This window comes from Parasteatoda tepidariorum, chromosome 6 (genome assembly GCF_043381705.1).
Source record: "Parasteatoda tepidariorum isolate YZ-2023 chromosome 6, CAS_Ptep_4.0, whole genome shotgun sequence".
In the NCBI taxonomy this organism is placed as follows: domain Eukaryota; kingdom Metazoa; phylum Arthropoda; class Arachnida; order Araneae; family Theridiidae; genus Parasteatoda; species Parasteatoda tepidariorum.
The window spans coordinates 19,970,473-19,995,128 of record NC_092209.1 but is presented as its reverse complement, the minus strand read 5'-3'; the positions used below and the strand labels follow the sequence as shown (position 1 = coordinate 19,995,128).

At 32.2% G+C, this 24,656-nt stretch overlaps 1 protein-coding gene across 1 annotated transcript in view; it reads left to right on the top strand.

Moving 5' to 3' along the window:
• Positions 1–24,656, top strand: part of LOC107457210 (CKLF-like MARVEL transmembrane domain-containing protein 7) — a 98,841-nt gene that overhangs the window by 37,169 nt on the left and 37,016 nt on the right. The window contains exon 2 of the mRNA XM_043052448.2: positions 16,865–17,087. Coding sequence (XP_042908382.1) covers positions 16,878–17,087 — 210 coding nt within the window. The 5' untranslated portion in view covers positions 16,865–16,877. The remainder of the gene's footprint in view (positions 1–16,864; positions 17,088–24,656) is intronic.

Below are 24,656 nucleotides of genomic sequence, written 5' to 3'. Positions count from 1 at the left end.
GTATATATAGGTAGTCATAACATAATAACAACCTGCACCTAACGAAATATTATAATAAACATAAAATATATAATTTCGTTAAAATGTTTAAGTATAAAAGTAAATGATATTTGCAATATTTATTTATAAGAAAAGATAAAGAAGGGTTTTTATTTCTTGCCGTGTGTTCCCCCAACATTATTTTCAAGAAAACTACCGTAATAGAAGTGAAAACCATTATACGATATGCCACACGCAATCGTAAGACAAAGGCAGATACACCATTTTAAGAAGAAAGGAAAAAGCGAGCTTTAAGCTTGGTGCCACCACATCAACTCTCCTAAAAACGTTTCACTTTAATTGACTAAACTGTTCTGGATGGTTCACTCGGTCAAAGAAGAAGAAATTACAAGACCGCTTTTTCCTGCCTGTCTTTTCCTTTCGTGGTTACTTCATTCTGTTTAACAAGGGAACTTGTCTATTGTGACACAAAAGAAATCTGGCAACCAGTCAGTCTGATTAAGATGGCTTGAAACGATGCATCGATTTTTCAGTTGGATTGGGAAAAAGATCCACACTCAAGAAATCGAATTATTTTGGAAACGAAAGGATTTTTCTCTCTTTCCTTCTTTTCTGAGAATTTCGGTGAGATCAGGGTTTTCACGGGCAATAGAAATTTATAATAATGGTAATTAAATTTACCCTACTCTTAGTAGGAATTCAGCTCTTTAAGAATTAAAGAATTCAGCTCATAAAGGTTTTGAAATCTGACTGTCAGAAATAAACTGAATAAGAATACCGAATACTTGAGTGCCTTAAGCCGCTTGTGGCCCTTTACTCATGTATAGTTTGTCTAAAGTAAGAACTCCCCTAGCCATTCGTCTGGACCCTTAGCGGTGACTATGGTAACGAGGTATTACGGTGAAAAAAAGGGAAACTTTTTCTTCGGTCGATTGTGTTAGCCCTAAAGGAAGGAGAAGCCACCCTCCCTGAAATGCACTATTTTTGTTTCCATAGCAGGAGACGGCCTCAGACTTAGTGATGGGGAGAATTCGTACCGTAGACAAACTATATCCTGCTTTTGATCGATGGTGGGAATGCATGGGATGAATGCGAATTTATGACTATGCATTTAGTTACAATGTAGAAATATGATCTTTCTGCCTTAAATATTATATTTTTATATTTTGTTTGAAAAAAAAATAATGGTGGTCACAAATATGTTAAAGTTATTTTTTCTTAGCTGCATTCGTTTCGAGGTTACTTCAGTCTGTTTCTGTTGTGACACCAATGAAATCAATTTGATTAAGAGGTCTTGAAAAGATGCATCGATTTTTCAATTGGATAGGAATATTTCCTTTAAAACATATTTACGGGTGGTCACATATTTATTAAAATATTAGTTTTTGTTAACACTTCTTAAAACTTAATAGACCTCTATTAATTCGGATAGCAATCATTAAATTTAAAACGAACCCAATCTTATCCATATTTATGGATATTTAAATGTATATATATATTGGAAATCTACACTGAAGAGCCAAAAAAACTGGTATACCTGTCTAATATCGTGTGGGCCTTCGGCTTCGAAAGCCCATATAGATGATGTTTCGTTGAATGGTTCGCACGCTGACACTTGTTGATGGCCCAGCATTGAAATCTGCTACAATTTGTGGAAGGGTTGCACGCCTGTCCCGTTTAATGATTCTCGTCAATCGTCATTGATCCCGTTCTTGCATGATCTTTTTCCGACAGCAGCGATGTCGTAGATTTGATGTTTTACCGAATTTCCGATGCTCACTGTATACTCCTGAAATGGTCGCACATGAAAATCCGAATTTCATTGCTATCTCGGAGATGCTATGTCCTATCTCCCGCGCGCCGACTATAACATAACGATCAAACTCACTTAAATCAGTATAACCTAGCATTGTAGCAGCAGTAACCGATCTAAGAACTGTGCTAGACACTCGTTGTCTTATATACGCGTTGCCGATCGCAGCGATGTACTTTGATTGGCTCCACACCCCTTTATTTGCATACTCATGCCTGTACCAGTTTTTTTGGCTCTTCAGTGTATAATACATACCTGCCAACTTTTACGCATTTGGCGTAAAATATTATTTTTATATTTAATGTGGTAGTAAATATATACTATTTTTTCTTTTATAAAATTTATTTAAAAATGATTTTGATCACCACTATTCTTAAAAAAATTATGCATATATATTAAAATGTATTACTATTATGGTTGTCAGCTAAAGCTTTATCAAATACAGCGTATTTTTTTGCTCACAATTGAAATTCTAATTCCATTTTACTACCACTGGGAAAAATTATAATGGAAGAGATTAAAAGTTGGCAGGTATGATAATACATTATTAATATATTGTGATTGATAGGTATATTTAGCTCCTCTCTCAATTGTAAGTGCTAAGAATGAAAGATTTGAGTTACCAATCTTCATTTTAAAGAAAAGATATATATATTAAAAAATTGAAGAATTGATAAACTCGAAAATATATGTCTGCATGTAAATTGAGAATCAGAAATGAGATGCATTAAATGGACACCGACGTTCCATTTGCGGTGCTTAATTACAAAAAGTGGTTTACGCATGAAAATTACCTGTATAAAAGAATTGGTAGGACATATTTGATCATGCATACGTGCCAACTTGTACGGCTATTGAAGAAGATTTTACAAAATGGTAGTAAAACAACAATTAAGTTCGGAAGAATTCTCTTGATACAAAACTATTAAGGCATCCATACCTGCCAACTTTTACAGTCGCTGAAAAAGATTTTATAAGGCGGCAGTAATACAACAATTATACTTGGAAATAACTTCTAAAAATAGAGATACTTACTCAGTTACGAGCAAATTAAGCTAACAAATAGATCATATCTAAATTTTTTTCAAATTATTGATTTGTCGTGGTAAGTTGAAGTTTTTTTTCTGAAATATTAAATTGAAGATATAATACGTCGAAACGCTGTATTGTTGCTACCACTGGGAAATTTTTTATCAACAGCCGCACAAGTTAGAAGCTATAGAAATCTATAAGCATAATTAGCCAGCAAATCGATCTTATGTGCATATATTTTCTTTAATTACTGATTCATCATGGTAGTTTAAATTTTTTTTAAACTTTAAACATAAAATTTAATACGCCAAAACGCTAACGTTGCTACCACTGAGAAAATTATTTCTCAGGTGCCGTACAAATTAACCGGTTAACGCCCAGCGTCATATATTTAGGACAGTTCCTTTTTTCAAAGACATTCAATGTGGTGGGAAACTTTTTTCAGTATTTTCATTTATCTGGGTGAATTAAAAGATTCTCAGATACCACAATGATTTAGTTATTTCTGATTTGATCTAGAATTATAAGGAGCAAGTACTGTTTGATCTATCAAAGACTTTTTGAATGCTCTAACTATAGCAAAAACAATTAATTTCGATAATATATCTTACCACTTTTTCCATAAAACCACTTTTTGTATCATTTCAATATACATATTCGGGACAAAACGGGTTAAAAGCTATCATATCAGGTGCTTCCCCTTTAGCTTTAACCCTTTCATGGGCCATTTATTTCTAGTAGAGGTAAATTAAAATATTTTTGGAATTGAAAATGTTTTAAGAATAGTAATTGATATAAGAAAAACAAATTCTTTTAGTTTATAAAAATGCTATTTTTTTGGTGGTAAGCATATTTAACACGACCCATTAGGAACTTATTGACTTTTATTTTTCTTTATTTATAAAATAAATTTTATAAATGCTAAAAACTTCAAAAGGAATCATGTATTTTATAACTTTTATACGTTTTTTTTAAACTAACAAATGCTTACCAATTTTATTCAAACATACTTCAAGAAAGCTGAAGTTATTAACAAGTGGAAACCTAAATTAAAAGTGGTNTGGTAAGACATATTTGTTCGTACATACGTGCCAGCCTGTACGGTTGTTCAAGAAGTTTTACAAAAAGGTAGTAAAACAACAATTAAGTTTGGAAGAATTTTCTAAATACAAAACTATTAAGGCATCCATACCTGCCAACTTTTACAATCGCTGAAAAAGATTTTATAAAGTGGCAGTAAAACAACAATTAAACAACAATTAAACTTGGAAATAACTTCTAAAAATAGAGATACTTACTCATTTACGAGCAAATTAAGCTAACAAATAGATCATATCTACATTTTTTTTAAATTAATGATTTGTCGTGGTAGGTTTAAATTTTTTTCTGAAATATTAAATTTAAGATTTAATACGTCGAAACGCTGTAATGTTGCTACCACTAGGAAAAATCTCTGTCAACAGCCGCACTAGTAGGAAGCTATAGAAATCTATAAGCATAATTAGCCAGCAAATAGATCTTATGTGCATTTTTTTTTAAATTTCTGATTCATCATGGTAGTTTAAATTTTTTTTAAACTTTAAACATAAAATTTAATACGCCAAAACGCTAACGTTGCTACCACTGAGAAAATTATTTCTCAGGTGCCGTACAAATTAAAAGCTATGCTCATATCAGGTGCTTCTCCTTTAGCTTTAACCCTTTCATGGGCCATTTATTTCTAGTAGAGGTAAATTCATACTTGCCAACATTTACGCATTTGGCGTAAAATTTTATTTTTATATTTAAAGTGGTAGTAAATATATACTATTTTTTTCTTTTATAAAGTTATTTTTAAATGATTTAGATCACCACTATTCTTAAAAAAATGAAGCATATACCGTAAAATGCGTCACTATCGACGATTGTCAGCTAAAGCCTTTTAAAATATAACGCATTATTTCGCTTGCAATTGAAATTTTAATTCTATTTTACTACCACTGAGAAAAAACAAAATAGAACGGATTAAAAGTTGGCAGGTATGTAAGTTAAAGTATTTTTGGAATTAAAAATGTTTTAAGAATAGTAACTGATATAAGAAAAACAAATTCTTTTAGTTTATAAAAATGCTACTTTTTTGGTGGTAAGCATCATATTTAACACGACCCATTAGGAACTTATTGACTTTTATTTTTATTTATTTATAAAATAAATTTTATAAATGCTGCAAACTTCAAAAGGAATCATGTATTTTAAAACTTTTATACGTTTTTTTTTTAAACTAACAAATGCTTACCAATTTTATTCAAACATACTTCAAGAAAGCTGAAGTTATTAACAAGTGGAAACCTAAATTGAAAGTGGTAAAAAAGTGGTGGGAGGTATACTTCCCACGGCCCACGAAAGGGTTAAAGAAGCAATATTTCGAACGAAAATATAAATGTTTAGTTTATAATATTAATAAATTACGGTAGACAGAACTATTTTGTTTCTGTTATATAAATCGTGATAATGAAACATATGAGCCACCACTTTTCTTTTTAAAGAACACTAAGCGCAGATGGGTAAAAGTTTTCTTATTTAACCCTTTCTGCAAATATATTTGTTATGCTCGATAAAGCACCTCAGAGCGACTCTCGTTTTCCTTAAATATAGATCTCCTCCGAATGCCTGCACGTTCTTGTGATAAGATTCAGCCTGCACGTAGAGAAGAAACTTACTATTCTAGACAACGACTGCCGCAAGAGGGCACTGTGGACCACTTAGCAAACCGCCAGATGGTGAACTCAATCGATTTTTGCATTCTCAAAAGGGAAATTCGAGGAAGATTTTCATTTGCTTCTGTAGTAGGAACGAAACTTTTCCATCATAAATCTATGAGTTAGGAGCAAGTAAGATCGTAGGAAGTAGAAAAATTTATCGCTTCATATAAATTAGAATACGATTACGCGTATAATTTATTTTTGAAAGAAGTTGTTTGAATTTCAAAATGGCGCTCTAATGACAAATCTCTCGTCAAGGGAATTAAGAAAGAATTAAATGAAATATTTTCAAAGCAATTCGAAATCGAAAAAGAAAAAACTGTTGTGCTGAAAAATGTATTGCTCTTTCGAGGAACTTTAATATGACTGATGTTTAATTTTCGTGTTAAAGCAACGTAAAAAAAATTACCTCTGATTTTTTTTTCATTTAAAAAATAAACATGAACTGCAGAAAGTAATTTAAAACGCCATTTGGGACAAAACGTTTTTCTGCAGAAGTAGATCTTGTTTTGGTTTTTTAGCTCTCGGAGTTTTTATAATTCAAATCTAATAAAATATTTATGATTTGAAAGGCAAAGTTAGAATTCTTATGGGAGATATTTCATTGTAAATTATGTGTTTTTTTTCAACTTTTTTTAGAACTTAAAATATTTAATTATCTTGCGCCTTGGATTAAATCATAAACATTTATTCTGTGTTATATTATATTAGAAAAAGATGCTTTTCTCAGAATTGAGATTAAAGAGAATCGGTACAAAGGAGCCTTACGGGTATTACTGGCTTCTTTAAAAAAAATCCTAATACTGAAGTGCTTAGGAAACTTTACTAGGAAAAATATTATATTAAAAAACAAGCATCTTTTTCTCAGAATTGAGATTAAAGAGAATTAGTGCAAAAGAGCCTTACGGGTATTACTGGTTTTTTTTAAAAAAATCCTAAGACTGAAGTGCTTAGGAAACCTTACTATGTGCATATTGAAAAACAAGCATCTTTTTCTCAGAATTGAGATTAAAGAAAATTGGTACAAAGGAACCATGCAGATGTTGCTGGTTTCTTTAAAAAAATCCTAATGCTGAAATGCTTATTCTACCTTTTTATGCGAGGAACTGACTATAACCACCTTTTAAAAGGACGCCTGTAACAAATTGTAATATATCATAAACTTTGTTTAATAATGTCGTCAATGACTTGATAAATAGCTTAACGTCAATGGCTTAAAAAATATACAAATAGAAAATAACAGTCGACATGTTTCAAGCGCTTCAAAAAAAGTGCTTGAAACATCGCGACTGTTATTTCCTATTTGTATATTTTTGAAGCAGCATATTCCTGTTTAAAAGAAAATACAGTTAGAACATAAATACATACAGAGTTTTCCTCAGGCCTTTTAAGTGGTGTTGCCGTTTCCCTAATCGCATTTCTGAATAGTTGTATCGAGTTAGAATCCCACTGTGCACCTAGATGTAATTTTGTGATGCTGATGTCTGTCGCAGTTGCTGCATGAAGTAAGTTAGCTCCATGCAGGTGGGTAGATATTTTAGTTGAGAGGACTATATCAATCTCATGACTGGCTGAACTAGGGTTCGACTCCAAATATTGACACCGCGATATTTCCTCAATTCCTTCAACACATCAGGTGTTTCCGCTATCCTGCACTATTGGTGACCCTGGACTATTGGAACACGCAACTCTCTCCATTTTACACGGTTTACTTTGTAAAACGTAACTAAATTCCTTTGTCAAATAACTGAGATGCATTGGCAGCATTAAAAACGGAGGAAGAATTGCGATGAATTCCTTGAACCGTATGTAGCACTTGCCCGGCCGAACGGGGATTCAACTCCCAACGATGGTATTTCAGTATCATTAAGAAATAAAACTTACATAAAAGGGTGTGCACGTATTAAGGGTAGTACGTAAATTTCGAAAATTATAATAATAATAATTATTATTATTATTATTATCATCAAAAACTGCGAGTTTTGGCTCTTAAAGTCCAACTAAAACAAGAATCCTTTAATATTTTGTAAAAAAAAGTTGAAAAGAAAATATTCTATATTGTTCCTTGCAAACTTATTTCATTTTTTACCGTTTTAAACATTCATGGAATTCAGTTCCCCATAAATTAGTTACTTAAAATAATAAAAAGAAGAATTTGCATGTTTGCTTGCCTTTGTTTGTCACTACTCTAGGACTGTTTGCACTAATATGACACTGAAATTTGAGCAGCTTGTGAAAGGGATATTTTAGAGAACATTTAAACCGAATACTCTCATCATACATAAACTGCATTTTCTCACAAATTAATTAAAATTATTAATTTATTTGTTCAGAAGAACTGTGTAAAAAACAAACATTCAAACCACATACGTTCCTCCTTTTCCGTTATCTAAAAAATAACAATAGGGATGTTTTCCTTCTGCTTTTCTAAAGCTTAATGTATTGTACTAATACATAAATGCATAGCAACACTTCGTAGCTTCGATGCTCTTTTTTAAATTTATCGAAATGAGCAGTCTAGCACGAAAATTTTCTTGACCTTTATTCCAAATTCGATGATTTTCAATGATTTTTGAGCTCACCAATTAAGATATAATTTATCCAACGAATTTAATATTGGGGAATAGGAATTACGTTAAGAAGTAGTAATAGAGAGGAGATCTACTAAAACAGATTTTTGGTTTACACGGTAAACACTCAGCAAGAATTTTATTTTTAATTCTGTACCCATCGTTGTACAGATGACCCAACTTTCAATTTACAACTTCTAATGTTCAACACTGTAGCATTGAAATTTTGAAACCAATCCAGAAAAAAACTCCTGAATCAAGCATTGGGAAAAACTAGCCTTCGTGGAGGACTTTTTGAGAGAACTAACCTGCATTTGCGTTAAATGGAATGGAAAACCACGAAAACCTCCCGTGAGGGCAAGGGGCTGTAATCCATGATCCGTCAACCACTGAGGATATATTACATCAGCACTGTGGTCGGTGCCAGCCGGATGCGGAATTCGTATCGACCAGCCCTCTCTGGGATTCGATCCCTGGTCACCTCATTAAGAGGCAAGTGCTCTATCCTATGAGCTACCACGACTATTTAGGACAGACATAGTCATTATTTGCCTACATAACGTTAAAAATCAGACGACTCTTGCTTTCCTTTGTGGTAACGTATTTTATAACCATAGTTGAACACCCGACCCAATGTAGGGTTTACGGCTACTAATGTTCAACCCCGTAGCCTTGTAATTTTGAACCCAATCCAGAAGACAACGGCACTACTGGATCAAATATTGGGAGAACTTTTGCCTTCGTGGAGGACTTTTTGATGGAACTAACCCGCATTTGCGCTCCATGGAGAGTAAAACCACGAAAACCTTCTACGGTTAGTCTGACGGCAAGGGGACTGTAACCCATGATCCGTCTACCATTAAGGATATTTTACGTCAGAACTGTGGTCGGTGCGAACCGGGTGCGGAATTCGAATCAACGAGCTATCGATGAGAACCTCTTTGGGAGGCGAGAGCTCTGTCTCCTGAGCCACCACGGCTCTGTGGTAACGTATTAAATAATTCCATCGAAAACGCTGCAACAGCGAGTTAATTACAGCTGTAGTGTACAGCCGAGCATTATCATGAAGAAGGACAATGCCAGATTATACATTATTGTCCTGTTGAAGCGTCACAATGTATGATTCTGTAACGATGATGGTTTGTACTTGCGATTGTGTATTCTATAATGACAGTATTGAAAAAAAGGTACCACGATTCGATGAATTTCTGAATCAGAATGGCGTCTGTGACGAAAATTAGCTGAAATTTGTAATTTATAAAACATTTTTGAATTACATAGTGGCTTACATTTAATAAACAATCGGATTTTGAACAAATATAGCCTCGTAACTGTGATTTAAATGATTTTTAACATCAAAAAATTATAAAATAACATTATCAAAAGGCAATAAGTCCATTGTTAATGTCCAAAAGTGCCAAAAAAATGAATTTTCAGAAATTTCTACCAGCTTTTAAACACTAGAACTTGCTGTCACTGGAAAATATGCTCTGTTAAAAGCGTAATAAAGAAGTGAAAGTAATACAGAGTGATAAAAATATTATTTAAATCCTTCCGAAACAGTAAATAAATGAAATAGTTTGTCAAAATAATTAATTAATTCTGCAAATGAAAGATGTGAAAAAAATGAAGAAAAAAAACTAAAACTTCCAAACAGCTTCGCTTACTTAACTAACCGAAGTTGCTACTGTTATAGTTCAATTATTATTACTTTTAAATAAAGCCTCCTTTTTCAAAATTATTACCCAAGAAAATTTTAACGATAATAATTTTAAAAAAATAGCGAATCTTATCCTTGGTAAATAATAGTTTGCATGTAGAGTACCTATTAGGGAAAGTATATTTATTTTCTTCCGTTTATGAAAGTGAAACTGTGTAAGACTTCCTGTAGAAAACCTAGCAGTGTAATTACTAGTATCTGCTGAAAGTAGTTTTATCGATCGCGGATATCTAAAAGAAACACGAATCGAGTTCCTTTTGATTTTTGTAAAATGCGCTAGGGATAGATTTTTCAGGTTATTCCTAGGATATATTTAATTTATATCTTTTGTACGTGTTTGCCACAAAGTGTTTCTATTGAAAGAATTGGAATAAACGTTTAAATAATGCTTTTCAGCTTTTTATTTATTAGTTTTGTGGAATAAAATTTAAGTATTTTCATTGTTTTTCTATTGAATGTAATTAAGTTCGATTGTAGTTACTGATTCATATTAGGTTAGAAATTTTGATTAATGCAGATATATTTGATAATTTTGATAGATTATTCAGGTTGTTTCTAGGATACATTTAATTTATATCTTTTGTACGTGTTTATCACAAAGTTTTACTATTGAAAGAATTAGAATAAATCTTTAAATAATACTTTTCAGCTTTTTAATTCATTAGCTTTGTGGATTAAAATTTAAGTATTTTCCCTGCTTTTCTATTGAATATAATTTCATTCGATTATAGTTACGGATTCATATTAGGTTAGAAATTTTGATTAATGTAGATATATTTGATAATTTTGATAGATTATTCAGGTTGTTTCATGGATACATTTAATTTATATCTTTTGTACGTGTTTGTCACAAAGTTTTTCCATTAAAGGAATTGGAATAAACGTTTAAATAATACTTTTCAACTTTTGATTTATCAACTTTGTGAAATAAATTTTAATTATTTTCACTGTTTTTCTATTGAATATAATTTAATTCGATTGTAGTTACTGATTCAAATAAGGTCCGATTTTGATTAATGTATGAAAATCGAATTTATACAGTTGTGATCGATTTTAAATCAAACTTATTATACTAAAAATTAAAGATTGAAGCATATATTTTGCAACAGTAAGAAAATTCTTCCGATGAAAGAGTTAATGTTGATAGTTATAAAACTATTGCATAGATGTTACTGTAAAAAAAAGTAAAGCATTTCCACTACAGCCCATTGTGGTCCAACTGATCATGGATGCTAAGGCTCCACAATTTGTAACCAGTGGCAATGTGATTCACATTGCGCATCGACCGCCTTTACTTCACTGACAGTTGGTTCCCTTCGATCTGAAGCTGGATAGGTTTCAAGACGACGCAGGGGTATTTGTTAGCGTAAAAGATCAAAATTAGTAACTGTTGGAAATTTCCAGGGAATATCACACATATACTCAGTTGCTTTGAGGAATGTTCTGATTATTTGTAATGCTTCACTATTTAATGTATACCGGGAAATTGCCCTTACCTATAAAAACATGTGTTGGGAAAATCAGTCAAGTCAATACCGGGCATTGCGCAGTTTTGTCATTTATTGTAAAAAAAAAGTCTTTATTAGCATAAATAACAACCTTATTAACCGAACTCTTAACCCAGCAGGAGACGAGTGGATCGTTAACCGGTATTCACACCAAATTTTTTTATGTTAAATATCATTGCCCGGTATTCCATACTCTTTCATTTTTTCCCAATCCATCCCAATTAAACATTATTAATATCAAATAAATCAATATCAATTTGAGTAAAACAAATACATCGAACATTCACCAAAGTTATTATGTGAATGTTGACAGTAACCGGAGACTGATGACATTCACCACATTTTGCATAGCGCCGTAACATATGCATCACTATGAAGTGTAAAATTAAAGAGCATTCATATTTATTTTACTTGTGTCATCATCAATTATTTAATTGCATTCATTACTCAGCGAAATTATTACCTCTCGACATTCATTACCACGGAAAATAACCCTTATAATTCAACACGAGCTCTTTAAATCAGAAAGCATCCAATATGAAGAATAGCCAAGAGAGATTCATACGGCTATTTACAGGAATTATAACTAAGCCCTTCTGTTAAAAATCATTTATAACGAATTATCCATTGCTCTAGTCGCAGAGAAAGAGCTTAATTTAATTCCTCGTTTAATTAAATCTTGCTTAGCATAGCGTGAATGTCATTTAAATTTAAACGTCAGTGCCATACGGGTCAAACAAACGAAAATTCACCCTTCTGTTTCAGTGAGAATTAAATCTCAGAATGTAATTCATAATTGTGAAGCTTATTTAAAACAAATACGTCAAGTTCACTGAAATATTTTGGCGAAGATGGAGCTGCAGGAAGCCAAATAGAATTTCGCTGCAATTAACGTTTAGCATTTAATACATCCAATTAGATTTATTGTTGTAGGTAATTTGATCCTTAGATTACTTTGTATAAATATAAAATCATTGAATATTTAAATAAAGTAAATGAGTTTTTGTTCATTTAAGACACAACAAAAACATAACAAACGTAACATAAAAAAGACATCATAAAAACAAATTTAAATCAAAATGGTTAAAAAAATAGTTTTGATCAGGGGTCCTCAAACTTTTTAGCCTAAATGCCAAACTGACTGTACAGTAAAGTTCCAAGGGCTGAACCTTACAAAAAATAAGGTGTTTTTGAAGTTGACATATGTAAAAAATACCTGAGGTACGAAATGAGGTTATGTTTTTTCACCAAAAAAACCTCATTAATAAACCTCAATTTCAACCTTATTTTCACCTCCCAAAACCAACGTCATATATAACTCAGAAATAATTTATATTAGATCGGGTGAAATTATCCATACCTTAAATACACATATTTGCTTGAAACGTAGAAGAAATAATCCGTTCACCTCTAAAATAACCTTCCTTAGTAGGGTTGCTCTAAAGTAGATTTCCATCAAAACAACCTCAAGTGTGAATAAAACAACTTTATACACCTTACTTTTACACCTTGGGAGGTTTATCTAAGGTTGCTTTTGAAATGAACTTCGAATAAACCTAATATCATACTTAACACCTCAAAAATACCCTAAATTTCTGTAAGAGGTAACCTAGCCAGTTTAGACATCATTTAGAAGAAATGGATCAATGTAAGAAAATAATTTATCCGAGCAGTTTCGTTTTGTAACTATTTAATTTCATACCCTTTCAGTGGACAAAATAGTCCAAATTAAGTAGAATAGTTTCGATCCCATCTTTAACACCTTAGGGACGGGTGATTCATAAAAGCATTCGTACAAAATCAGAATCAGAATGTAAATAAATAAAAAACGGTAACTTAAATGTAGGTGTTGCTAATTTTGACTGACTTNCTTTCGTAAACTGGTTTGCCTTCATAGTGGTCTGATTGGACTACCTATAAAAAACCGTGTCAAGGCTTTGCGCGCATTATAGGTTATCTCGATTTCAAGCGGGTAAATGTTTTTCCTCTTACTCCCCCGCTCTGAAATGAACTCTGCGTCCGAGGAGGTGGAGCCAAGTGCCAACTCCTGGTGAACGAACTATACCCCTCCTCAGTAGGGTTGCTCTAAAATAGATTTCCATCAACCTAAAAACAACCTTAAGTGTGACTAAAACAACTTCATACACCTTACTTTTACACCTTGGGAGGTTTATCTAAGGTTGTTTTTGAAATCAACTTCGAATAAACCTCAAATCATACTTAACACCTCAAAAATACCCTAAATTTCTGTAGGAGGAAACCTAGCCAGTTTAGATATCATTTAGAAGAAATGGATCAATGTAAGAAAATAAGTTATCCTTGCAGTTTCGTTTTGTAACTATTTAATTTCATACCCTTTCAGTGGACGAAATAGTCAAAATTAAGTAGAATAGTTTCTATCCCATCTTTAACACCTTAGGGAAATAAAATAATAATAAAAGCATTCGTACAAAATCAGAATCAGAATGTAAATAAATAAAAAACGGTAACTTAAATGTAGGTGTTGCTAATTTTGACTTACTTACTTTGCCTTTACTTTAATTACTGTTAGTTAAATCATAGATATAATCAATATTAGTTCAAAGTATAACTAAATAATTTTATTTTGAACTAAGTAAGAATTAAATAAATCAAACAATTATAACCCCGCTCCCAAATAAATTGCTAAAGAATTACTTTGATTACCAGTTTTATCTTTTTACCCTGATTGATACGGTTTTATGCTGGCACGTATTTGTGACAGTCGGCGTGAAAGGGTTAAAATTTGGGGTATAAGGTACTTATATTATTAAAAATAACATTGACTTATAAAATTATAATAATTTAATATCTCTTACTCTTCAACTTTTAACCAACCACTTTAAATTTTGAAAAATATAAATATGAAGCAAATAACGTTATTTTGTATACGCATACGACTACTACAATGCTCTTAATGACTAAAATTTTATATTTTGACTTAAATACATAAAGACTAGCACTAGCCTTATTAACTCTTTAACAGAAGAAGAACATATAGGCGTTTAATCGCCAGAGATAAAAGATCTTGAGAGAGATGAGTATATGGCGTGAGAGTAAATTACTTTTAGTAAGTTCTTTTTACATATTTTATGTAATTATTTACAATCGAAATGCTGTATTTCATTGTGCATGTGCTGCCAATATTATCGAATAATTTCAGCAGAACGAATGTTCAATGTCATTTATAGAGCATTAACATCCAGTGTGTTTGTTACTAGATTCAGCAACAAAGGCAGATCAACCCTTCTGATCCTATCTAGACTTAATTTATTACATTAAATTAGTTCACAGAGAGCCACAAAAAGCAATAAAAGTTATTGTGTAAATATAATTGTAAGTGATTTAATTTGTGCCTGTGAAAACTTTTTTAAAATACGAATCTTTTTGAAAAAAAAAATGTGGTTTTGCAAGCGTTTTATTATTTGGATCTTTTATGCAGAAACATGATAGTTTCGTCTAACAGAATATATTAATAGTATAAATCTGTATATTCGGGTCGTTCAGAAATTCATCTTGATTTTCAATAGGCTGAGTTCCCAAAAGCTCGCTAAAACTCTAAAAGTGATAGCAAAATTTCTACTATAAAATATTGATCACTAAATTTTCCCTTATCGAAAGTTTAGAAACTGATTGTAATTATAGCAGTCTGTTTATTTGATAAATATGATCGAAATTGAAGTGGTTTCGAAATTAGAAAAAAATTAAATTGCTTTGATTAGTGGTTTGCTGCCACATGCAATCGAAAATCGTGCTCGTAAAAACTTTCCAGACTTTTTAAATGCAAGGATAATTAAAAGTATATTAAATCAAACTTATATATTAAATCAGGTACAGGAATCAAGCAGGAATGAAAAAATTTTGCTACCTCATTAAATGCAGAAATAAAATATTCAAGGAAATCCGCAGTAATTTACAAGGATGTCTTAAGTTTGTTAAAATCAAATGACAGCGATGAAATTAAAATCCAAAACAGAAAGCGTAAATGGCTCTTGGGAATAAAAATTATGGGTAATTTCAGCCGTAAAATGTTTATATGACACTCGAACGTAAAGGGAGACACTCCTTTGGTACCTTAATGCAATGTAATGTATGCAGAGTGCACAGCAATTTTTTTAACGCATGCATGCGGGCAACTTTTCCAAAAAATGTATGACAGGTGTTAGAGATTGAAATTTTTTAAAAAGTTGGTGCAAACTTGTCACTACAGCTATAATTTTAGCTTAAAAGAAATTACGATGAATGATTGTAGTACAAATTACGTTAGATTACGTGGCTGGGTGGCGCAGTTGGTTTGTCGTCGGCCTTTTGAGCCCAAGTCTGCGGGTTCGATCCCCGGACCAGACGCCAGTTTTTCGGGATGCAGAAAAATCCTAAGCGACCATGTCGTATGATTATGCGGCATGTAAAAGATCCCTGGAGTGCCTTATTGGCTCTTGGCATTTCCGGCAAAATTAAATTCCTAGTACGCTTTAGCATCCAAATAGAGTCTCGGTGCTGCCATCTAGTGTTTCAGAAACTAGACGTCCAAATTAACTTGACCAACGGTATCTCACGCATTGTGGTGGTCCTGAAAGAGTGGATACCACCTCTGGAGAACGCACTAGGTCTGCTCATCAGCAAGACCGATTGTGCAGCTCATTGGAAAAAAAAACGTTAGATACTGAATCATTTATGTTTGTGGTCATCACGAATTTGTTTAGATAATTTCTCTGAAAAACAGTATGGAAATGACGTAGTTCTGCAACCTTTTTTTAAACTTTTGCATGGTTTGCAGAAATTTAAAAAATTTATTTTCAAGTGACCCACTTGTAATGTGTTAACAGGGAATTGAATTTTCCTTATGGTATTTTCGTGTAGTAATTTTTGAATTTAAATTTTTCAAACGAACTAATGACTGCATCCTTTTTTACAATAATAATTATATATACCACAATAAACAGCAGTTTTTATGTCTTCCAGGTGAGAAGCCAAAATGGCGTCTCCTAATTTTCAAGTGACACTTCAAGCCGATCCGAATCAGATGGCACAGGCTGCTGGTTACATGGCCTCCCAAGGGGACTACATGCAACAACAGGGAATTCCTACAGAAGGTCNTGGAGAACGCACTAGGTCTGCTCATCAGCAAGACCGATTGTGCAGCTCATTGGGAAAAAAAACATTAGATACTGAATCATTTATGTTTGTGGTCATCACGAATTTGTTTGGATAATTTCTCTGAAAAACAGTATGGAAAAGACGTAGTTCTGCAACCTTTTTTTAAACTTTTGCATGGATTGCAGAAATTTAAAAAATTTATTTTCAAGTGACCCACATGTGTTAACAGGGAATTGAATTTTCCTTATGGTATTTTCGTGTAGTAATTTTTGAATTTAAATTTTTCAAACGAGCTAATGACTGCGTCCTTTTTTACAATAATAATTATATATACCACAATAAACAGCAGTTTTTATGTCTTCCAGGTGAGAAGCCAAAATGGCGTCTCCTAATTTTCAAGTGACACTTCAAGCCGATCCGAATCAGATGGCACAGGCTGCTGGTTACATGGCCTCCCAAGGGGACTACATGCAACAACAGGGAATTCCTACAGAAGGTCTCCCACAGAGCGGAAAGCTGCCTGTCTCCATAAGATTTGATCCAAGCTACATAAAGACATTCCCAGGAATGCTGAAAATAGCAGAAATAGTAAGAATGTGCAGCTCCATTTGTTTTTCAATCAGTTAGTAATTAGGTGTTAAGAAATCCTAACAGACAGTGCATTATTCTGTCGTTCTCTACTAAAAACTACTTAACTAACTACTTAACTAAAATAAAATTATTCTGACTCCATTTTTAAAACAACAAAAAATTTTCCATTTTTACAAAAAAAATCCTTTTTTTTACACAAAAAAAAACACCCACAGGTGGAGAAGTTGTACAAATTGTAGAACTCTTTTACTGAGAGGGAATAGTTAATTAAAGTTTTGTTTAACGTTAAAAAAACATATATATAAAACCCTGTTATGACAAGGGCAATTAGAATTAAACCCGGTATTTTCCTTAAACTGATAGCTTAATTTTATTCAAGCTATCAGAAAAGAATAGATTTTTATTAAGAATAATCCTTTTGTAAGGATTTCAAAAATAATTCTCCAATTTAAAACGTCTTCAAAAATTATGTGTAGGCAAACAATAAAAAGAAATAATGTCCTCTAATGTCTTTTCATGAGCCTCACATTTGTAGAAGCAGTAACTTACTGAAGGTGTCGTAATTCAAGACACTTAAGAGATTTATTATTACTCAATGTGCCCGTGTGCATGCTTCTGACCAAATGTTCTAAGTACAGTATCTGACCGTTGTGAGGTTCTGACAGTGGTGGCAACAACTACAAAATGTCCTATAATCAATGGATGTTAGGAATTATCTTTTCGTGCCATGCGTGATGTACTACATTCATTTATTGCTGAAGTTCAATCTAAAAATATTAAAATGTCAGTCCAATGAAGGGTTAATTAACAATTTTTAAATTTTAAGTCTTCCTGATACATATTATAGTTCACTTTTTCACGGTGCACGAAAGAAAAAAACACTCTGAATAAGTTCTATCTAATGATTCTATTTTCGCATTCTAGGCCATAAACTTTATCATAGAAATGCAGATTGCATAAAAATTAATGCATAATAATTGAGTTTATCATAAAAATGCAGATTAATTTGAGCAGGCAATATTTTAAGCTAAAAAAATCAGACACAAAAACGTACTTTCTCTGAATAAATCTAGCTTCTTTTAATGATTTTGGATTCTTTATACCCAAAGTACAAGGGTAGCCATGATTTGGAAACTAAAGTCCTCGAACCCTATGTTTAATACTCCGACTCTGCGTTAAATGATATAACTATACATTTGAAAAAAAAGGTTATGCTAAAGCCTCACAAAATCGATCCTGCTGTTAAAAATTACATTTTATTTTCGAGGTATTGATATTTGTATAAAGAAAAAGGAAGTTCGAAAACGTCCAGAAAACTTTTTCAGAATATTCATTTTAGACTTTAATATTTCATTAATTTTTATAATTTAAACAAAATCATTGAAAAAGAAAACTATTTCCTTGACAGAATCTAGTTCAGCCTTCGACCTTTCGTCAAGCATTTCATCAACCTAAATGAACAGAGTGCCAAAATATTGTATTTTTCATGTACTGCGATTAACGCTGCACGTGATAGTGTTTCTAACAGCTCTTTCGTGTTGGCCGTTCTGTTGTCTCAATAATGTTCCTCACGTGCATCGAGAGCAGATGTAGTCTTAGTTATAGAAGTAGGGCTGAGTCTGTTGAGAATGCCAATAGCATAGACCCATAGAATAATGCTTAGTCTGTTCTGGCACTGTTGGATATGGGACTAAATAAATATTGCTAAAACAGTACCAGACGCTTAACATTTGTTGAGTTGTTATTCTAACATCTAAAATCGCTGGAATGACTATACTTTTCAACGGCAGATCATTTTCTGAATAATTGTTGAGTTCTGATTCTAGCATTTAAAAAAGCTGAAATATTAATACTTATCAACTTAAAGTTATTTGCCGAATTTGTTGAGTTTTAATTCTATCAATTCAAGGGACTGAAATGCTTATACTTTTTAACTGAAAGTTATTTGTCTAATGCCGTATGCTCAACATTTGTTGAGCTTTGATTCTAACATTTCAAAAAGCTGAAATATTAATACTCTTCAACTGAAAGTTATTTGCTCAATTTGATGAGTTTTGTTTCTAACAATAAAGGGGCAGAAATGTTTATAATTTTAACTGAAGGTTATTTGCTGAACTTAACCTTAGTAGCGAAAAGTATTTTTGTAGAAATTCAACAAACATTTTAACCGGTTAACGCCCAGCGTCATAAATTTAGGACAGTTCCTTTTTTCAAAGACATTCATAGCGGTGGGAAACTTTTTTCAGTATTTTCATTTATCTGGGTGAATTGAAGGATTTTCAGATACCACAATGATTTAGTTATTTCTGATTAGATTTAGAATTATAAGGAACAAGTACGTTTCGATCAATCAAAGACTTTTTGAATGCCTTAACAGTAAAAAAACCAATTAATTTCGTTAATACCACTTTTTCCATAAAACCACTTTTTGCATAATTTCAATTTTTAAAATTCGGGTCAAAACAGGTTAAGTCGTTGATTATTATGATATTGGCTACGTAATTATTATCAGAACTTCGAATAAAAAGTAGCGCATAAATACTTCCAAGTATTTAGTGATTTTAACCTCTTCAATTAATCTCTTCGTCAATTAACCTCTTCAAGACGGGTGAATCATATAAGCATTCTCAAGGTGGCGACAAAAGATAAAAGGGTTTAAGGTAAGGGTAAAGGGATCAGGATAAAAAAGATAAAACTTGTAGCCATACTATTTTTGTAGCAGTGCATTTGTGGGCAATGTTATAATAATTTGATTATTTTAAATCCCCACTGCTTACTTCGAAAGATAATTTATATAGTTAATGATTCAATGTATAGATTAACTTTAATTAAAGTAAAAGCATAATGTTAGGTTTACCAGGAAGTTTAGTCCGCCAAAGTACACACCATATTTTACAGAAATGTGAAGGGTTAAAGTGGTAAAATATTTACCCGTTATTTCAAATTTAATATTCTAGATAATAGAGTCACGACTATATGGTGCAAAGGATATATATGCATACCTGCCAATATTTAATCATTTCGAGGATGATTTTCCCTAGTGGCAGTTAACAAGAATTTAAATTACAATTTTAGGCACAAACACATGCTGTATTTTGAAATAGCTTTTGCGGGCTATCAGTACACTATTACATATTATAATATATGATTATTTTTTTTAAAAATAGTGGTGATTAAAATGGTTATAAATTAAGTTTATATATATGAATGGAACATATGAAAAGAGTACATTTTACTACTACTTTAAACATAGAAATAAAATTTTACGCCAAATGCGTAAAAGTTGGCAGGTATGTATATGCATAAATATTCAAACTTTTAGCGAAAGTATTCGACAGAACTAGAAGTGGTACATCTGATGTATACATTTAAAGGTAACTACCTACCACTTTTTTTTTACAAAGGCAACTTTTGCATCGCTTATAGCAGGGTTTCTTAACCTGTGGTTCATGAACCCCTAAGGGGTCCATGAGCTATATTTTGGGGGTCCGCTGACTACTCCTAATTTTTAAAACGTTGGGAAGCCTACCCATTGCTTGTAAGAAGAACTATTGTAGCTATAATTCCGTTTGCTGCAGTGTATCTTTGCGAAGCGGGATTTTCCACAATTGTGACAATAAAAATATAACATCGAAATCGATTGAATGTTGAACATGATATACTAGTTGCTTTGTCGAAAACCATCCCCCAATTAAAATTATTTATTAGGGAAAAGCAGCAGCAACCTTCACATTTAAAATTTTAATTTTAAAAATTTTGTATACTATTAAAATAATAAAATTAAATGTTTTCTAATAATTGATGTCTTTTGCAATTATTTTTTTTCTTACGGGGGTGGTCCATGACTTCTTAAAAATTTTTAAAAGGGATCCACTATATCAAAAAGGTTAAGAAACACTACTTTATAGAATAGGGCATGTTCTTTTGCGGACAGAATTTTCTGTAGACCCAATAAGTCTGTGAAACTACCTACGAATATATTTAACACATTGCTGACCGGCAACTTTTCTGAAAATTACCCCCATGTGGAAGTAAAACAATACAAATAAACTTTAAAAATTTTTAAATTTTTATGCCATATGATAAAAAGTATTACGTGAAATGGCAGCACGCATTAAGTTTTGCAAATATATGATGTTTCGTAAAGTTATAATAAATTGGTACAGAATTAAATTGTAAAACTTGAAAAGTAAGGAAAATTACGCCCACTTTTTAAAATAATCAACACGAGATAACTGCGAACGAAAACACGAGATAACTCGTGACCGGTCAGCAATGTGTTAAGCTAGCGCTTTTAACTTTTTTCCATCCTGATTCTGTGTTGGGGTTCAATTGAATTTCTTCGGGCTTGGGCTGCTCGGACTTTCCAAAACGAACCCAAACTCATCTTTAATCATCGGGATAACTAAAAAGTATCGATATTTCACGATGTATCGACAAATCTCTTTACTGCAGTTCATTTTAAAATTGTTTTGTTGAAACCATATGCGCAAAAATATTTTACAAGTCTTAGATTTTTAGGGGGGGGAAGTTATTCTAAAGAATTCTAAAGAGATCATTAATGTTAAAAAAAACCATCTGTGTATGAAAAAAACAAACATTTGCAAAAATCTTTTCAAATATGTATACTTAAGCATAATCTCTTTAAGTATTTGCATAGAAAAACCATTTCTCTAACTTTAAATGCATATTTACTCGCTTTGTTGCGGCTAGGTTTTATAGATAGTAATCAATTATTTACTTTCAGTTGTGGAAAGTAGCGGAAGTAGCATACTTTAAATAAGATTGATTCAATTAGAAGTTATCGTTTCCTTTTCTTTTGCCTCAGTATAATCTCGTATTTTTATATTCACGAAGAAGTTTAAAGAAAAAGGATTTGCTACATTTTATAAGAGTTACAGTTCGTGAAATGTTATGTTTTTAGCAGCCGAGTTTGATATCAAGCTGATTTTTTAACAGCCAAAGAGAATTAATTTAGGCACTAATCTACTTAAATTTTGGGAGAAACGGCACTGCTCTTAATTCAAGTTTTAAAGTAATTGAAAATCTAAGTTCATTAAAAAAAAAATTTAAGCACTTTTTACGTTTTGACCTATTTATAAGAGAAAAAATATCAGTTCTTTTAAATTTCACCAGGTCTTAAAGGGTTATAGAATCCGATTTTTTTTAAATATATTTTTTTTAAAGGTCTTAATTTTAAGCCGTGGTGGCTCGCAGGACATAGAGTGTTCGACTCCCAATAAGGTGAACCGGCTACGAAACCCAGCGAACGCTGGTCGATGCGAGTTCCGCATCTGGCCCGCACCGACCACAGTACTGACGTAAAATATCCTCAGTGATAGACGGATCATGGGTTAGAGTCCCCTTGCCGACAGGCTAATCGTGGGAGGGTTTTGTGGTTTTCTTCCCCATGTCATGCAAATGCGGTTAGTTCCATCAAAAAGTCCTCGACTACGGCAAATTTTTCAAAATACTTGATTCAGAAGTTCCCTTGTCTTCTGAATGGGGTTCAGAATTAGAAGACTACGGAGTTGAACATTAGTAGTTGTAAACCCAAAATTACGTCGATCGTTCAACAACGGTTTTGAAATTAAAAAAAATCTCAAATAAAATTTTATTTAATGTTTTGTAAGAAAGGGCTCTAAAATTACTAATTTAAATTAACGTTTAAAAATTAAAAAAAAACTATTTTTGTTTAAAAAATAAAGGCAAATTTCATAATTGAAACTACGAATTTTTCATGTCACAATTTAGGCTTTACAGCTAAATTGTAAAGCAGAGATTTTAAATTAATTTTTCTCCTAGATCAATACTATGATTAGCTGTTTTTTGAAATAAAATTCTATGTCTATAGTTCAGGTCTATTTTTAAAGAAAAATTCTTCTTTCTTTCACGCTTAGACTTTCGTTTTAAATTTAAAACCCCGGTAACATCTACATGCGATATCTACATGTGAAATTTCAAAGTATTCTAGAATAAACTGTTTTCGTAAGTCTGTTAGCGTAAAGAAATTTCTCCAAATCCTTCAGAAAATACATTTAAAATGCAAGTAAATTCTAACAAAAAAAATTGATTATTCGAAAGCAAATTTCTAAAATTGAATTTTATTCGTCTTAAAAATATAATTTAAACCAAATAAATTAAGGTTAAAATACTCAAACCATTACAAAAATATTTTAAATTTGTTTTCGCTAGTTTGGTTTCAGTTTCAATTTCGCCTGTCAACATACTTAAAAACAACTATAACTTCATTTCTAATAATCGGAAATCAAAAATTTAAAGGTTTTTGAAAGGTAATGAACTCAAATTAGTTACTAGTCAGTTTTTTAGTTTACTTTCGATTTCGTCTGTCAACGTGAAGAAAAACAATTATAACTTTATTTTTAATAATCGAAGATCAATTTAAAAGCTTTTGGAAATCTAATGAAGTTCAAATATGGATAATTAAAAAGAAAAAAAAATGTTTCGTCGAAATTGCCGATTTTCACCTAATCGGATAATTTAAACTTAGTGAATATTTTATTCATTTTGTAACTAATTTGGTTGGAAAATAGAGCAATAGTGCAGGCTGGGTCTTAACAGTTTAGTTAATCACACAAATGCATTAAATTTTTTTTATTACCGACTTTGAACAGCAGAACCAATATTTTGGGTTTACGACTACTAATTTTCAACTCCATAGCCATGTAATTTTAACCCAATCCAGAAGACAAGGGAACTCCAACATCAATTATTGGGAAAAATTTGCCTTCATGGAGGATCTTTTGATTGAACTAAACCGCATTTGCGTTACATGGAGAGGAAGACCACGAGAACCTAATACGGTTAGCCTGACGGCAAGGAGACTCTAGCCCATGATCCGTCTACCACTGAGGATATTTCTCGTCCGCACTGTGGTCGCGGTGCAAGACGAATGTGGAATTCCAGCCATAACTGGAATTCAAACCTGGTTCACCTCATTGGAAGGCGAGTGCTCTATCCCTTGAGTCATCCCGGCTCCAAACTGTATAGGTTGTTAAAATGTTTACGTTTAAAATGTTGTTTATCTAGCGACATGGGTGAAAGCCCTTATATAGCAAGACGGAAAAGAGAAAAACCTGGTACGTAAAACATTTCATTCCAGCATTTTTTTCGAAAAAAATGAAATATCTGTAACTATCAAGATTTCTTTTATAATTCTGGCATATATATAAAACTGCTTCTTTTCCAAGATAAAGTAGATATTGTTGAAAAATTNTATGAGAAAAAAAATTAGTTTTTTTAAATTTCACCAGGTCTTAAAGGGTTATAGAATCCGATTTTTTTTCAATATATTTTTTTAAAAGGTCTTAATTTTAAGCCGTGGTGGCTCGCAGAACATAGAGTGTTCGACTTCCAATAAGGTGAACCGGTTACGAAACCCAGCGAACGCTGGTCTATGCGAGTTCCGCATCTGGCCCGCACCGACCACAATACTGACGTAAAATATCCTCAGTGATAGACGGATCATGGGTTAGAGTCCCCTTGCCGACAGGCTAACCGTGGGAGGGTTCTGTGATTTTCCTCCCCATATCATGCAAATGCGGT